Below are 14044 nucleotides of genomic sequence, written 5' to 3' on the forward strand. Positions count from 1 at the left end.
TGACTATCTAGAGATATTTTCAGTTATCGCAACTGATGCTGTAATAGAGTATGCCACCAACATCTAATTGGTAAATATCAGGGATGCTGAAAATGTCCTACAAAGCATAGCTTGGCACCCTCCTATAAGTAATAATTATTGTCAGTTTTGCCAAGATTTTTTTTTTCTTTTTATACTGGGAATTGAACTTGGTGTTAATCACTGAGTGACATCACCAGCCCTTTTTTATATTTTATTTAGAGACAGGGTCTCATTGAGTTGCAAGTGTCTCACTAAGTTTCTGAAGCTGGCTTTCAACTCCTGATCCTCCTATTTGAGTCTTCTGGAATTACAGGCATGCGCCACCATCCCCAGCCAGTATTGCCAAGATTAAGAAATTGTTCTATAGCTTTGTTTTTAGATGTTAAGAGACTAGAATATTTATTTTTATAAATTTTTTTAGTTGTCAATGGACCTTTTTATTTATTTATATGCAGTGCTAAGAATTGAACCCAGTGCCTCACACATGCTAGTCACGCACTCCACTACTTAGTTACAACCCCAGCCCTAGAATATTTCTTGAAAGGTGTGATATAAAGCCTTGATGTGCTACCAAAAAAATCATATGAGCCAATATGACTTTTACCTCTACACAGCATTATTTTGTTTGTTATTCACATATAAACTAATTCATGTTGCAGAAGTGCAGGTTGTAGCAAATGTGTGCTTTGTGATATTTCATAAGTGCATTTATATTTGACTTGGTTTCCTACTTAGAAAAGCTGAAAACAGTATAACTGAGGACAGAGATTTGGATTTGAATTTAAGATGTTAATTTTTCTCATTCCACCATCTTTTACCCTAAGTACATGTATGAAGACATGAATGGTGTGAATATACTTTGTATACAACCAGAGATATGAAAAATTGTGCTCTATGTGTAATATGAATTGTATTACATTCTGCTGTCATAGATAACAAATTAGGATTTAAACATTTTTTTAAAGAAAGATGTTAATTTTTCTCATCACTGCTAGGAACTAAACATAAGGATACTCTACTACCCAGCTGTATCCCCAAACCGTTTTATTTTTATTTTGAGACAGGGTCTTGCTGAGTTTCCCAGGCTGGCCTTGATCCTCCTACCTCAGCTTCCTAAGTCACTGGATTACAGGCATGCTCCAGCACACCTAGAATGTTAATTTTAAATGCTTTACTAATTTGCCATTTTCTCTCTCCTCCTCAGCTTGTCTCGATACAGATTAAAGTTTAGTGCTGATAAAGTGGATACAATGATTGTTCAGGCGATTTGTAAGTATAGTACATGGCAAGGTCTAATCTGTTTCTCTGTTCTTCATGTTTTTGTTTCTATGGAAGCTATTTGTTGAGAAAGGAGTTAAGCTATTACTGAGTTGATAGATCACAAAAATAGTAAAGAAGGAAATTACCCATAATTTGATTAGTATAGGATAACATGAATCACAGTATTAAAATGTAAATTGATGTGTTTTCTTCTAGTAATGTGAAAAATGGGGTAGGATCTATTTAATTGTCTTTTTTACTTAGCTTTTAAATAATGTGTTATTCTCCACGGAGAACTGTTTTTAGTAACATTGTCATAGCTCTTTGAATCTTTAAAATTCCTATAGTAATTCTATTCCTTTATACATACCCAAGAGAATTGAAATTAGTGACTCAGGTTAGTCTCCTGTATTGTTATATCCATGTTTACAGCAATATGATTTACAGTAGCCAAAGATGGAGAAAAACAAAATATCTATTAACAGATGAATGGATAAATAAAACATCTGTATACTTAAAATGGAAGGTCACATCAGATACATTTTACAATGTGGATAAACCTTGAAATAAATGTAAAAGGGAAATAATACCGGATTCTACTTATGAAGTTCTAGAATAGATAAATTCATGGAGACAAAGTAGTATAGATGTTAGTAGGGGTTTGGGGAGATAATAATAGGCAGTTATGTTTTAATGGCTATTGAATTTTCAGTTTCATATAATGAAAATGTTCTGGGAATGGAATGTAAATATGAGAATGTACTTAATGCTACTGGATTGTAATTTTGAAAATGGTTAAATGTGAATTTTATTATACATATATTGTACTGTAATAAACTTTTTTTGTGTGTCCTCATTTTTATCTACTACAGCCTTGTTAGATGACTTGGATAAAGAACTAAACAACTACATTATGCGATGTAGAGAGTGGTATGGCTGGCATTTTCCAGAATTAGGAAAAATTATTTCAGATAATTTGACATACTGCAAGTGTTTACAGAAAGTTGGTGAGAAATTTGTATATCCTTAAAGACATTGAAAATAACTAAATTTGGTTGCATGTCAAAACAAATTTTAGTAACTTAATCTGTTTGATTTCAGAGTTAAAATCAATTTTTACTTTGACCTATACAACAGAGAAAATGGTTCTCTGAGTTTTTCTTTAAGTAGCTTCTTATGGTAAGCTAATTAATAACAGAGGCAATTGTAGACTGAGGGCATCCTATAGTATATTAACTGTATCTAGTATTTACAGTCATATAGCTGTCTATATTGTTGATGTTATATTCTGTACTGTGCAAATTGCTTGTCTCATTAACATTTTCAGAATTAATGGCCCCATCTTCCATATAAAATTGACATTAGTCCTGTACTTACTTTTGCTACCTTTCTGAACTTAAGTTTTTATGGAATGTTTTGTCTTATTTTTATCAATTATATTTTGGAGGGAAATAGTGGGGAGAAATTTATCTCTAAAATCAAGCATTTACACATCAGGATAACTAGTAGGTATGACTTAGTTGTTTTTTGTTTCACTCAGGCATCCTTTTTGGGGGTGGTGATGGTGCTAGGAATTGAACCCAGGACCTTGTGCCTGCAAGGCAAGCACTCTACCAACTGAGCTATATCTCCAGCTCTCATTTAGGCATCCTTTACATTGGCTTATATCTACTTTTCTTTTGACTGTATGGTGGATTTTATGTAATTTGTTAGAGTGATTCTTCCTCATCCTCTGCAAACATTCTGTAGGTGATAGGAGGAACTATGCTTCTGCCACACTATCTGAATTTCTGCCAGAAGAAGTTGAAGCTGAAGTGAAAGCAGCAGCAGAAATATCTATGGGAACAGAGGTTTCTGAAGAAGATATTTGCAACATTCTGCATCTTTGTACCCAGGTAAATTGTATCCATAGTGAATCCAGCTGTTTCCAGCTTTATAATAATTTTCTGATGGCAATGATGATTTTTATAGTTATTGTTCACCTGATAAAAACATGAGGGTGTTCAGTCACTACCTCATCTGATGCCATCTTATTTGGTATACTTAGAAGGGGAAGTACATAGTGGAATGAAGTAATTTGTACTACTAGCATATTTATTAAGAAGCACAAGAAATGTGGCTTGAGTTATTGGAGTTTGTGTTTATAGCCCATGATAATTTTTTGCCCCAAATTTGATAGTTATATACAAAAAATTTACAGATGACACAAATGTGTAGCTGATGGAATTTTTTGAAAACTATTAGAATAGTATTGACAAACTTTTTTTTTCAGAAGCTATACTGTAAGTGGTTTACATACATTTGTTTAATTCAAGACTTACAGAAGTCATTTTATAGAAAACCAGTCTTAAAAGTAAATTTACCTAGGGTCAAGCAGTTCTTTGATAATTCAGGAATCCAGACCTTTTTAATTTGAGATTAGGGTCTCAGTATGTAACCCACACTAGCTTCAAGCTCCTAACCTTATATGACCTACCTGCTTCAGTCTCCTGAGTAATTAGACTAGAGGCACATGCCACTTTGCCTAAGCTGTTGTACTTGAGTGTTTTAGTCATGTAAATTTGACACTGTTTTTACTGATAGGTCTTTATTACTTACTCATTTTATTCCTTTTGTTAGGTGATTGAAATTTCGGAATACAGGACTCAGCTCTATGAATATCTACAAAATCGAATGATGGCCATTGCACCCAATGTTACAGTTATGGTTGGAGAATTAGTTGGAGCAAGGCTTATTGCTCATGCAGGTGACTGTTTTATTGTAATTTGTAAACATGAGTATTTAAAGTCATTTTTTCTGGATTTTGGTCTTTACAACTATTAAAAAGTAACAGCCAAGTGTTCAATGATGATTTTTGTTTGCTGGATTTCCTTTTGGATAATGAAGGCATCTTTAGTCACTACCTCTTCTGAGACACTTGTGGTTCTTTTTTCAGATGTTTGCTCTGGTTAATCAGAAAAATCAGATAATTACAGAAGAATATAATTACTTATCATTTTTCATAATATTAAGAACTTATGAATCCAGGCACAGTGATACACTCCTGTAATCCCAGCTACTCAATAGACTGAGGCTGCAGATTACAAGCTCAGGGCCAACTTGGGCAATTTAGCAGGAACTTGTCTCAAAAAAAAGTCATGAGTTAAGAGTATGAAAATCAAAAGGAGATTAATAGAGGAAAGGGAATGGGGTAGGATGGAAGGAGGGAGGGGGGTAAGATCTGGGGAGTAATATTGGCCAAATTATATTGTTATGTTGCGTATATGTACAAACATATAAAAATTTCATAATTTTATATAAATATAATGCACCAATAAAAAAGATGTGGAAAGAAAAAGTCATGAGTTCGGGAGATGTAGCTCAGTTGTAGAACATTCACCTAACATGCACAAGGCCCTGGGTTCAGTTCCCAGTACCACAAAACAAAAACCCACATCAGACCAAGATGAATATAGTTCAGGCAATGTATATTCTTGATAAATTATGTGAATTTCATTGTTGAATATGCTATTTTTTAATGTATTTGACTTTCAAAGTGTTTTGAAGAATCAATTTATAATAAACTTAATGTGTATGTAGTAAAATTGTAAGGGTGATATGCTACAACAAAAATCACTGTATAATTGAATACCTTTAGTATAGTTGAAGTACCAATTTATTTTTTTTAAATATATTTTTAGTCATTGACAGACCTTTATTTTTTTATATGCGGTGGTGAGAATCAAACCCAGTGCCTCACACATGCTAGGCAAGTGCTTTATCACTGAGCCACAACCCCAGGCCCAATTTATTTTTGTCCTATTAGAGACATTGTTATAATCCATCATAGTTCTTATTTATTATCTACATCAAAGTGTTTAAACTGGAATAACTCTCTTAGCTACGTTTTTAATGAGACAATATTCCATTCAAGTACCCTTCACTACAGGATCACAATCATCTAGCCTGGTTTCCTTGGCTTCACCCAGTTTTGTAGATGTATCTAAACTTATGGTGGTAACATATGCATACAGAGATTAACAGAAATATGAGTTTTTTGCACTTTAAACATGTCTTCAGTAATTGAGCTCCTAACATTAACATTGGGTGTGTAGTGTTTTGTTTTTGTGGTACTTGGTATGCTCTGCAAGCATTAATACTACTAAGCTGTGTACTCAGCCCTTGTTTTGTTTTTTGATACAAAATATTCTTTGCAACATATCCAAGAAAGCAACTTAGTTTAGTTCCAGGCGTATTGCTTCTTAATCCATATCTGAAATAAAGTTAAATGAAGTGAGAATATTTTTTCAGTTAATACTAGTGAGATATTCATATAGTTGATACTACCTAGTACATATCTAGAACAATGGAATATTTGATGTCCAAAATCTCAGGAAATGGGGGATAGATTGATGTGTGTAAATACTTGTGTTTATATATTAATCACTTGGGGAATGCTAATGAATATACAGTAGAAATACCATCTCAGGCAAATAAGTTTAAGTTAAGCTTAACCTTCACTTTGACATCACAAATCTCTGCCTCAGAGTCAAATGAAGCATTAGAATTTTCAGGGAATTTATACAAGATTACATAATTCTGCATCATTTGAGGATTTTTAAATTTATTACTCTAGCTATAATAAACTATGTCTTTTATTTAATACATGGAATGTACATATCTGGTAGTGCTTTATTAGTGACTACTATTTATTTTTTGTAGGTTCTCTTTTGAATTTGGCTAAGCATGCAGCTTCTACAGTTCAGATTCTTGGAGCTGAAAAGGCACTCTTCAGAGCCCTTAAATCTAGACGGGATACCCCTAAATATGGTCTTATTTATCATGCTTCACTTGTGGGCCAGTCAAGTCCCAAACACAAAGGGAAGGTGAGTTACAACTTTTCTGAAGTTAAGCCTTTTCCATCTATCTTCTATCTATTTTTATTTCTAAAAACACACATTTCTCCTGTAATTATAGTGCACATTCAGTCTTTCTATTGTCTTTATCATTTAATTTTGTTTAAATTAAAAGCATTTGTGTGTACTGAAAGAAAAGATTAGAAGAAATAGTTTATTGGTCCATCTGTAGCCATTTTCTTTCACTATTATTTTTTTCCTAGGATTCACCTGTGGGTGATTCACAAAAGGATTTTGCAAGAAAGCCAGTCTAACGTTTATGAACTTTTTTTTTTTTTGAGAGAGAGAATTTTAATATTCATTTTTTAGTTTTCGGCGGACACAACATCTTCGTTTGTATGTGGTGCTGAGGATCGAGCCCGGGCCGCACGCATGCCAGGCAAGCGCGCTATCGCTTGAGCCACATCCCCAGCCCCGCATTTATCAACTATTAAAACTAATAGCACATAGGCAGGCATGGTGGTGCACATCTGTAATCCCAGCTACTCAGGAGGCTGAGTCAAGAGGATCCCATGTTCAAGGCCAGCAACTTAGAGAGACCCTGTCTCAAAATTTAAAATATGGTTTCGGGATGTAGCTTAGTGGTATAGAGAACCCCTGGCTGGGTTCAATCACCAGCACTGCCAAAAGAATAATAATGGTAATAATAGTATGTACTTTCCTGTTTTACAGATATTGAAAACAGACTTAAAAAATTAAGTACTTTCAGTGTTTAAGAATTCCTAATTTAACAGAAATAACTAAAAATTTTTTTTCTTTTTTAGAGAGGTAATTTATTTTAATACTTATTTTTTCGGTGGACACATCTTTGTTTTATTTTTTTATGTGGTGCTGAGGATTGAACCCAGCTCCCCGCGGATGCCAGGCGAGTGCGCCACTGCCCGAGCCACATCCCCAGCCCCAGAAATAACTTAAAATTTTATAAACTTAAGAGCACAGTAATGGAAATAAAGTGTTCAATGAAACAATGTCAGTTTAAAGAAGTACCCGCGATAGTTAAGACTGTTATGAGAGAAATGAATATAGTTGTTCTAGGGGACCTCTTACGGCATTGAAATAGTATCACTGTGTGAAACTAGAGGTAGACATTGGAAGATTAGTTTTAGTTTACTTTATTTTATATTATGTTATTTTTGGTACTGGGGATTGAACTCGGGGGCATTCAAACACTGAACCACATCCCCAGCCCTATTTTTAATTTTATTTAGAGACAGAGTTTCACTGAGTTGCTTAACACCTCACTTTTGCTGAAGCTGGCTTTTAACTTGTGATCCCCCTGTTTCAACCTCCCTAGCTGCTAGAATTACAGGCATGCGCCACCATGCTTGGCTAATTATTAGTTTGAGATAATTTTAAACACAAATTTGTTAAAACGTGTTTTTGTCCACCAAAGTATTAACAGTGATGTATAACCAGTAAGCCATTATACTGTAGCAAAGATGAAATATAGTAGGTGATTTGAGTTGTATGACTTATAATACTTTTGATTTTGATCTTAAAATGAGGTCTAGCAGATGTAGTTCAATGGTATAACTGCTCGCATACCATACATAAGGCCCTTGGTTTGAGTCCCCAGCACCCCCACCCCCTCAAAAAAAAATCTAGAATGAATGGTAATATGCTGATTTGGTATAATTTTTCTCATGAATAGCTGAGAATTTTACATCTGAGCTTGGGATATAGTTTGATTGCTTCTAACTTCATGTTTTCTATTAGATTTCTCGAATGCTAGCAGCCAAAACCGTTTTGGCTATACGTTATGATGCATTTGGTGAAGACTCCAGTTCTGCAATGGGAGTTGAGAATAGAGCTAAATTAGAGGCCAGATTGAGAACCTTGGAGGATAGAGGGGTAAGAACCATATTCCACTAATTGCACAATGTTTCCTGTGATTTGTTAATAAACAATGATAGTCTTATGAAACTGTTGTTTTGTGATCCACTTTAGTATGTACCTGCTGTTAAGTTTCTCTTATTTTCCAAGAATTAATGTATTGAATCACATTTGTCATTAAGATATGCTGTTCAGAGTAAAGAAAAATTATCAGATATTGCTGCCTGTTGGTCCACTGAACTTTCTAGACATAATGTATTATACAGATATTATGCTTGGGGGCTGGGGATATAGCTCAGTTGGTAGAGTGCTTGCCTTGCATGCACAAGGCCCTGGGATCAATCCTCAGCACCACAAAAAAATAAAAATAAAAATAAAGATATTATGCTTGGAATTTCATTAGTAATTTCCATTTTTCTTCTCAGATAAGAAAAATAAGTGGAACAGGAAAAGCGTTAGCAAAAACAGAAAAGTATGAACACAAAAGGTGAGTATATTTAGGGGAATAAATGAACACATTGTTTATTAATTATCAACAGCATGCACATACATGGCCCCCTTACATCCCCTAATTTTTTTTTTTTTTTTTTTTAATATAGGGTTTCACTAAGTTGCCCAGGGTCCAGGCTTTCCTCAACTTTGCAATCTACCTCAGCCATTCACATAACTGGGATTATAGGCATGCCTCACTACAACCAGCAACAGCAATTTTTCAGTTATAAACTTAAGCACCTAATTAGCTCGCAATCTTTTTAACTATTAAAAAATTATATACATTTATCGTATAAGTGTTGTTTTGCCAAGTATGTATATTGTGAAATGGCTAAATTAAGCTAACATGCATTAGCTTACTTTTTTGTGTGGTAAGACACTTAAAATTTACCTGCTGTGTTTGACAGTAGTCACCATGTTACACATCTTTTTTTTTTCCTTCTCATTTAGTTTTTTTATACTCATTTCTATTTTTTTATCCCCAGTGCTTTATATTTTTTATCTTGAGACAGGATCTTGCTTAGTTGCTTAGGACCCAACTACATTTCTCAGTCTGGCCTCAAATTTGTAATCCTCCTGTCTTGGCCTCCTAAGTCATTAGGATTAGGTGTGTGTCTCCATGTCAAACTCATTTCTACTTTCTAATCACTTCTAATTTCTAGTTTCTAACTTCCAGATATTAGTACTAAATGTTTTTCGTATAAAATTCCTCTATGAATTATGCTATTTATAAAAAAGAAAGTTTATCTAGGATTAATCTACAAAGGAAACTCTTAAAAAGAAAGTCAAAGATGGAAGATAAGTTTAAAAATGGTTCATAGGCATGATGAAATACTCAGATCTCACTGTCAACAAGATTTGTGTATAGAGGGGTTCTTTGTTTATCATTTGGTTTAATGCTCCATATTCACATCAGGTTGTGGTGATAGAAGTCAAGTGATACAACTGTTTTGGGAAACAAAACATTATGACATTATGTATCAAGATCCTTCAAAGTGCTCCTAGTCAGTCATTAACCTAATTCTACTTTGAAGAATTTTTAGTTGTAGAGGACACAATACTTTTATTAACTAGTTTATTTATATATGGTGCTGAGGGTCCAACCCAGGGCCTCACATGTACAAGGCACAACCCCAGTCTCATCTGTAAAAAAATTTTTTAAAATATATTTTTAGATGCTGATGAACCTTTATTTTATTCATTTATATGTGATGCTAAGAATTGAACCCAGTGCCTCACACATGCTAGGTTATGCTGTAATAATTGAACAGAGAAAGCAATATATAATTATGTATCTATTCATACATGCAGGTATTAAAAATACATGTTTGAAAATTTTTTCCTGTATACTTTGAAAAAGCCAAATGCATGCACTGTGGACATTAACACTTTAATTGTAAATTTCTAAGTTGTTTACAATAGCTGCATATTCTTTGCGGGAGTGGGATATTGGGGGTTGAACACAGGGACCTTCAACCACAGGTCTACTCCCTCAGATCTTCTTTCTTTTTTTTTAAACAGGGTCTAGTTAAATTTAAGAGACTTACAGTTCTCTTGCCTTAACCTCCCGTGAAGCTGGGATTACAAGCGTGCAACCACCATGCCTAACTTTTAAGCAATCTTTCTGTATCTATCCCCTTTTATTCCTTTGCCCTGTGGGATATCGTGATGAAGATATCTGTATAAATTTTGGTTTTTATTTTATTTCATTTTATTATACAACTTTCTCAAAATGGGATTCAGTTTTTACTTTCTTGCTAATTGTGGAGATGTTTCTCCATTTGTGGGGGGTGAGTTGGGGTACTGGGGATTGAACTCTGGAACACTCAATCACTGAGCCACATCCCCAGCCCTATTTTGTATTTTATTTAGAGACAGGGTCTCACTGAGTTGCTTAGCACATTGCTGTTGCTGAGGCTGACTTTGAACTTGAGATCCTCCTGTCTCAGCCTCCCAAGTTACAGGTGTGTGCCACCACACCTGGCAATGCTTTTTACCTTTGGGAAAACTTAAGTCCTCATGAACGACATCAAATCCACTAAAATAAAGCTATCTTGTATGCTTGTGTATCATCTAGTGACATTCTCTTTTGTCTTGAATTATTTTAGTTACAGATATTTGTAGGGATTTTCTAAAATTCTTTTGTTCTTTTAGTGAAGTGAAGACTTATGATCCCTCTGGTGATTCCACACTTCCAACCTGTTCTAAAAAACGCAAAATAGAACAGGTAGACAAAGAGGGGGAAGTAACTGAAAAGAAAGCCAAGAAAGCCAAGATTAAAGTAAAAGGTTGGTTTAAAAATTTTAAATGCCACTTATGCTATTATGATGATACACTCTTGTACTTACTCTTACACTTAAAAATTACAGACTTTGTGAATCTTGGAATAGTATCCACCTTTACCATTGAGTGAAAGCCAGTGGTGTTTCAATATGTCATTATGTTCCCTGCGAGTAAGTGGAATCGTTAAAGGCATCAGATTTCATAGGAATGTGAGAATATAACTTCAAATACGTACAATTATGTGTTTAACTAGGTTTACCAAAATACATAGTTTCTTCTATGTACATTATTTTAGCAATTAAGAATTTTTTAAAAAGAATAAAGTGATTTCTAAGTTGGATGTTAAGATATTTTTTAGTCATGAAAATGACTAAATGAAAGTAGACTTATTAACATCAGTGGTTTTCTTTGTTATTTGGTTAATAAATTGGAATATTTGCATGCTAGGTTGCTATTATAGTGATATTTAATAAGTACTCACCAGACAACCAAACTGTCTTATGAAGTTGATTAAACCAGTGCCCCATTTGTTAGATGCACCTGTTTATTGAGTTCTTGCCAGTCTAGAAAGAGTAAAACACAGTATCTTTGTTTATTTTTAATGTGGTACTAAGGATCAAACCCAGTCCCTCACAGTCAAGGCAAGCGCTGTACACTGAGCTACAGCCCCAGCCCTTCAATTTGGTTTCTAAATGGCTTAGTTGTCAAAAACATACTGTCATCAAGAATGGACACAGGCAATTATTTAAATTCCTTTTGTTTTCTTATTGAAAAATCAAGAAAATCCCTAAACTCATTGCTAGAATTTGAATCACTGAATTCTAAATTTTATCTCCCCACCTCACCAGTTTTTGTTTTTTTTTAAATGATAAGCTTTTCAAAATTAATGTGACTGGATCTTTGTGTATTCCTAATATTTTGCCTGCAATTTTCCCCATGCTCTAAGTAGCAGTTTTTGTTATTTTGGCTGTAAACTTCAACTTTTTTCTTATAATCCAATCTATTCTGGCATCAGATCTTCTCTGTTCTACTTTGAAAATATGTAGTGGCCATAGAGGTAATACATACTTCACATTAGTTTTCTGTTTGTGTTCTAAATTTCTACTCTATTCCAGCCACATTGACCTATTTGAAGTTTCTTAAATACCCCTCCCCAGATATTTGGAATCTTACCATTTTCTCTTCTTTCTCCTTGGAGTATTCCTTTCAGATATACCATCATTCATTTCCTTGTCTTGATGTTTGCCTGACCACTCTGTCTTAATGTCAATATGTAATTGCCCTTCTACATTCCCCTTCTTCCTGTTTTATTTTTATCCTTAACACTAATTCCTATTGTATATAGTATTATTTGCTTTGTATTTTCATTCTCCCCCTAAAATAAAATTCATAATAGAGGCTTTAAATTCCCGTAACAGTCCAGTAAGGTAAATATTTTTATTTGTTTGTTTATTTGTTTTGGTACCAGGGATTGAACCCAGGGTCACTTAACCGCTGAGCTATATCCACCCCTTTTTATTTCCTAAATGAAATATTTAGAATATTTTCCCTGACTTTCTGTGGCTGGCTTTGAAACTTGCAATCCTCTTCCTCAGCCTTCCCAAGTTTTAGGTGAGCACAATATCTTATTTATTGGTGCTGAGGATCGAACCCAGTGCCTTGTGCATGCTAGGCAAGCACTCTACCACTGAGCCACACCCCAGCCCATCTCTTAACCATTTCTAATGTAATTGCCTCCTTGCCAAAACAATGGCATTGGTAATCTGATAGCCTTTGTTTTAGTCCTAAGTTTTATATGTAACTGCATGATTAAGAGAGAAGTATGTATCTCTGAGCTGTATCTGTATCATTTGTAAAGTTCATGGCATTAGAAAAAGTAGTCCTTGAAGGACATTTTCAATTACAAGATGGATATAAATATTGAATAGTTGACCAGAATGACCAAAAAAAAACCAAGAAGATTTTGGGTGGATTGAGGTGTGGTTGAATGTTAATTGTTAGATCTTTGTACTTACCCAATTCAGTTGAAGAGGAGGAGGAAGAAGAAGTAGTACTAGTAGAAGAAGAGACATCTACCAAGAAGAAGAAGAAAAAGGATAAAAAGAAACACATTAAAGAAGAACCAGTTTCTGAGGAAGAGCCGTGTACCAGCACAGCAATTCCTGTATGTTTAAATAATTCCTGTTTTTTAACTAACCAGTACTGTCTCAGTGTGGGCAGAGTCTCCATATTTTAATCTCTTCTCTATGAGAAATGAGTAAGCATTTAAAAAAATGGTTTTCATTGATGGGGGAGTAAATAAAATTGTCTTATTTGTACTATTAATGCCCAGGTTTTTGTTTTCTTTGATAGAGGGTCCTGCTAAGTTGCTTTGGGCCTCGAAGAGTTGCGAGGCTGGCTTTGAACTTGGTATTCTGCCTCTCAGCTTTGCAAACTGCTAGGATTGCAGGCGTGTGCCAAGGTTCCCATTTTAAAGACCATTTTCCAAATTTGTTTTCTTATTACAAAAAAGTTTGCTTTGAGGAAGGAAGAAAACATGATTTACTTTTTTTTTTAAGTGCTCAGGATTGAACCCAGAGCCTTATGCACATAAGGCAAGTGCTGGGCCACTGAGCCACACTCCAGGGTCATTTTTATATTTTAATCTTACTCCCAAATTTGTGTTTAAGGGACATTGATCTATTTTATAAGGAAAAGTTATTCCTCATGCATACAATTGCAGCTCTTTCAAAAGCATTCTTGTTGCTTATTTCAGAGTACAGAAAAAAAGAAGAAGAAGAAGAAGAAGAAAGACATTGAGGACTAATGGAAAAGGAAACAGTTTTGGCACCTGGAAACATCATGCTTAAGATTCGGTTGGGAGTATGCCAGAGATGCTCTCTAAAATCATCAAGGAGAGGTTGAATGAAACAGTGATTAATCATCTCTAGCTTTTCACACTTGTGTCTTTATGTCAACTCTTGTTAACCTTATTATGTCAACATTTGTTAGAGTCTTTGATATATAAATAAAAATATTTTCTTTGTATTTTAAGGCAGGTCTGTGATCTTTTGACATTTAAGTAGTGAGTCTTTGGTCTTTTCTATATTTTATTTGACATCTGGTGATTATTGTTTTGATTATTATAGTTGAAAAGTTGTTAATGGTATGCTTAATTTGAAACAGTCTTTTGGAAGGCTGTAATTATGATAAGATGGACCGATTTAAGTACCTCATTATTACTTTTTTGGACTATTTTTCATAACCTACCCACCCACCCA

General features: G+C 34.3%; 1 protein-coding gene and 2 non-coding genes across 6 annotated transcripts in view; all 3 read left to right on the plus strand.

Moving 5' to 3' along the window:
• Nop58 (NOP58 ribonucleoprotein) overlaps positions 1 to 13817 on the plus strand; it is a 30119-nt gene extending 16302 nt beyond the window's left edge. For all 4 annotated transcript variants that reach the window (XM_015481275.2, XM_015481277.2, XM_015481279.2 and 1 more), the window contains 10 exons: positions 1226 to 1290; positions 2154 to 2288; positions 3031 to 3176; positions 3901 to 4027; positions 5983 to 6146; positions 7893 to 8027; positions 8435 to 8496; positions 10656 to 10789; positions 12809 to 12948; positions 13540 to 13817. In XM_015481275.2, coding sequence (XP_015336761.1) covers positions 1226 to 1290; positions 2154 to 2288; positions 3031 to 3176; positions 3901 to 4027; positions 5983 to 6146; positions 7893 to 8027; positions 8435 to 8496; positions 10656 to 10789; positions 12809 to 12948; positions 13540 to 13590 — 1159 coding nt within the window. In that variant the 3' untranslated portion in view covers positions 13591 to 13817. The remainder of the gene's footprint in view (positions 1 to 1225; positions 1291 to 2153; positions 2289 to 3030; positions 3177 to 3900; positions 4028 to 5982; positions 6147 to 7892; positions 8028 to 8434; positions 8497 to 10655; positions 10790 to 12808; positions 12949 to 13539) is intronic.
• Positions 3229 to 3312, plus strand: LOC125618397. Its single transcript, XR_007349678.1, has one exon. It is a non-coding gene; the product is annotated as a small nucleolar RNA SNORD11B (small nucleolar RNA).
• LOC125618395 lies at positions 4119 to 4198 on the plus strand. The gene has a single exon (XR_007349676.1). It is a non-coding gene; the product is annotated as a small nucleolar RNA SNORD11 (small nucleolar RNA).
• Positions 13818 to 14044: the final 227 nt, after the last annotated feature.

The sequence above is a fragment of the Marmota marmota genome, unplaced genomic scaffold, assembly GCF_001458135.2.
Source record: "Marmota marmota marmota unplaced genomic scaffold, marMar, whole genome shotgun sequence".
In the NCBI taxonomy this organism is placed as follows: domain Eukaryota; kingdom Metazoa; phylum Chordata; class Mammalia; order Rodentia; family Sciuridae; genus Marmota; species Marmota marmota.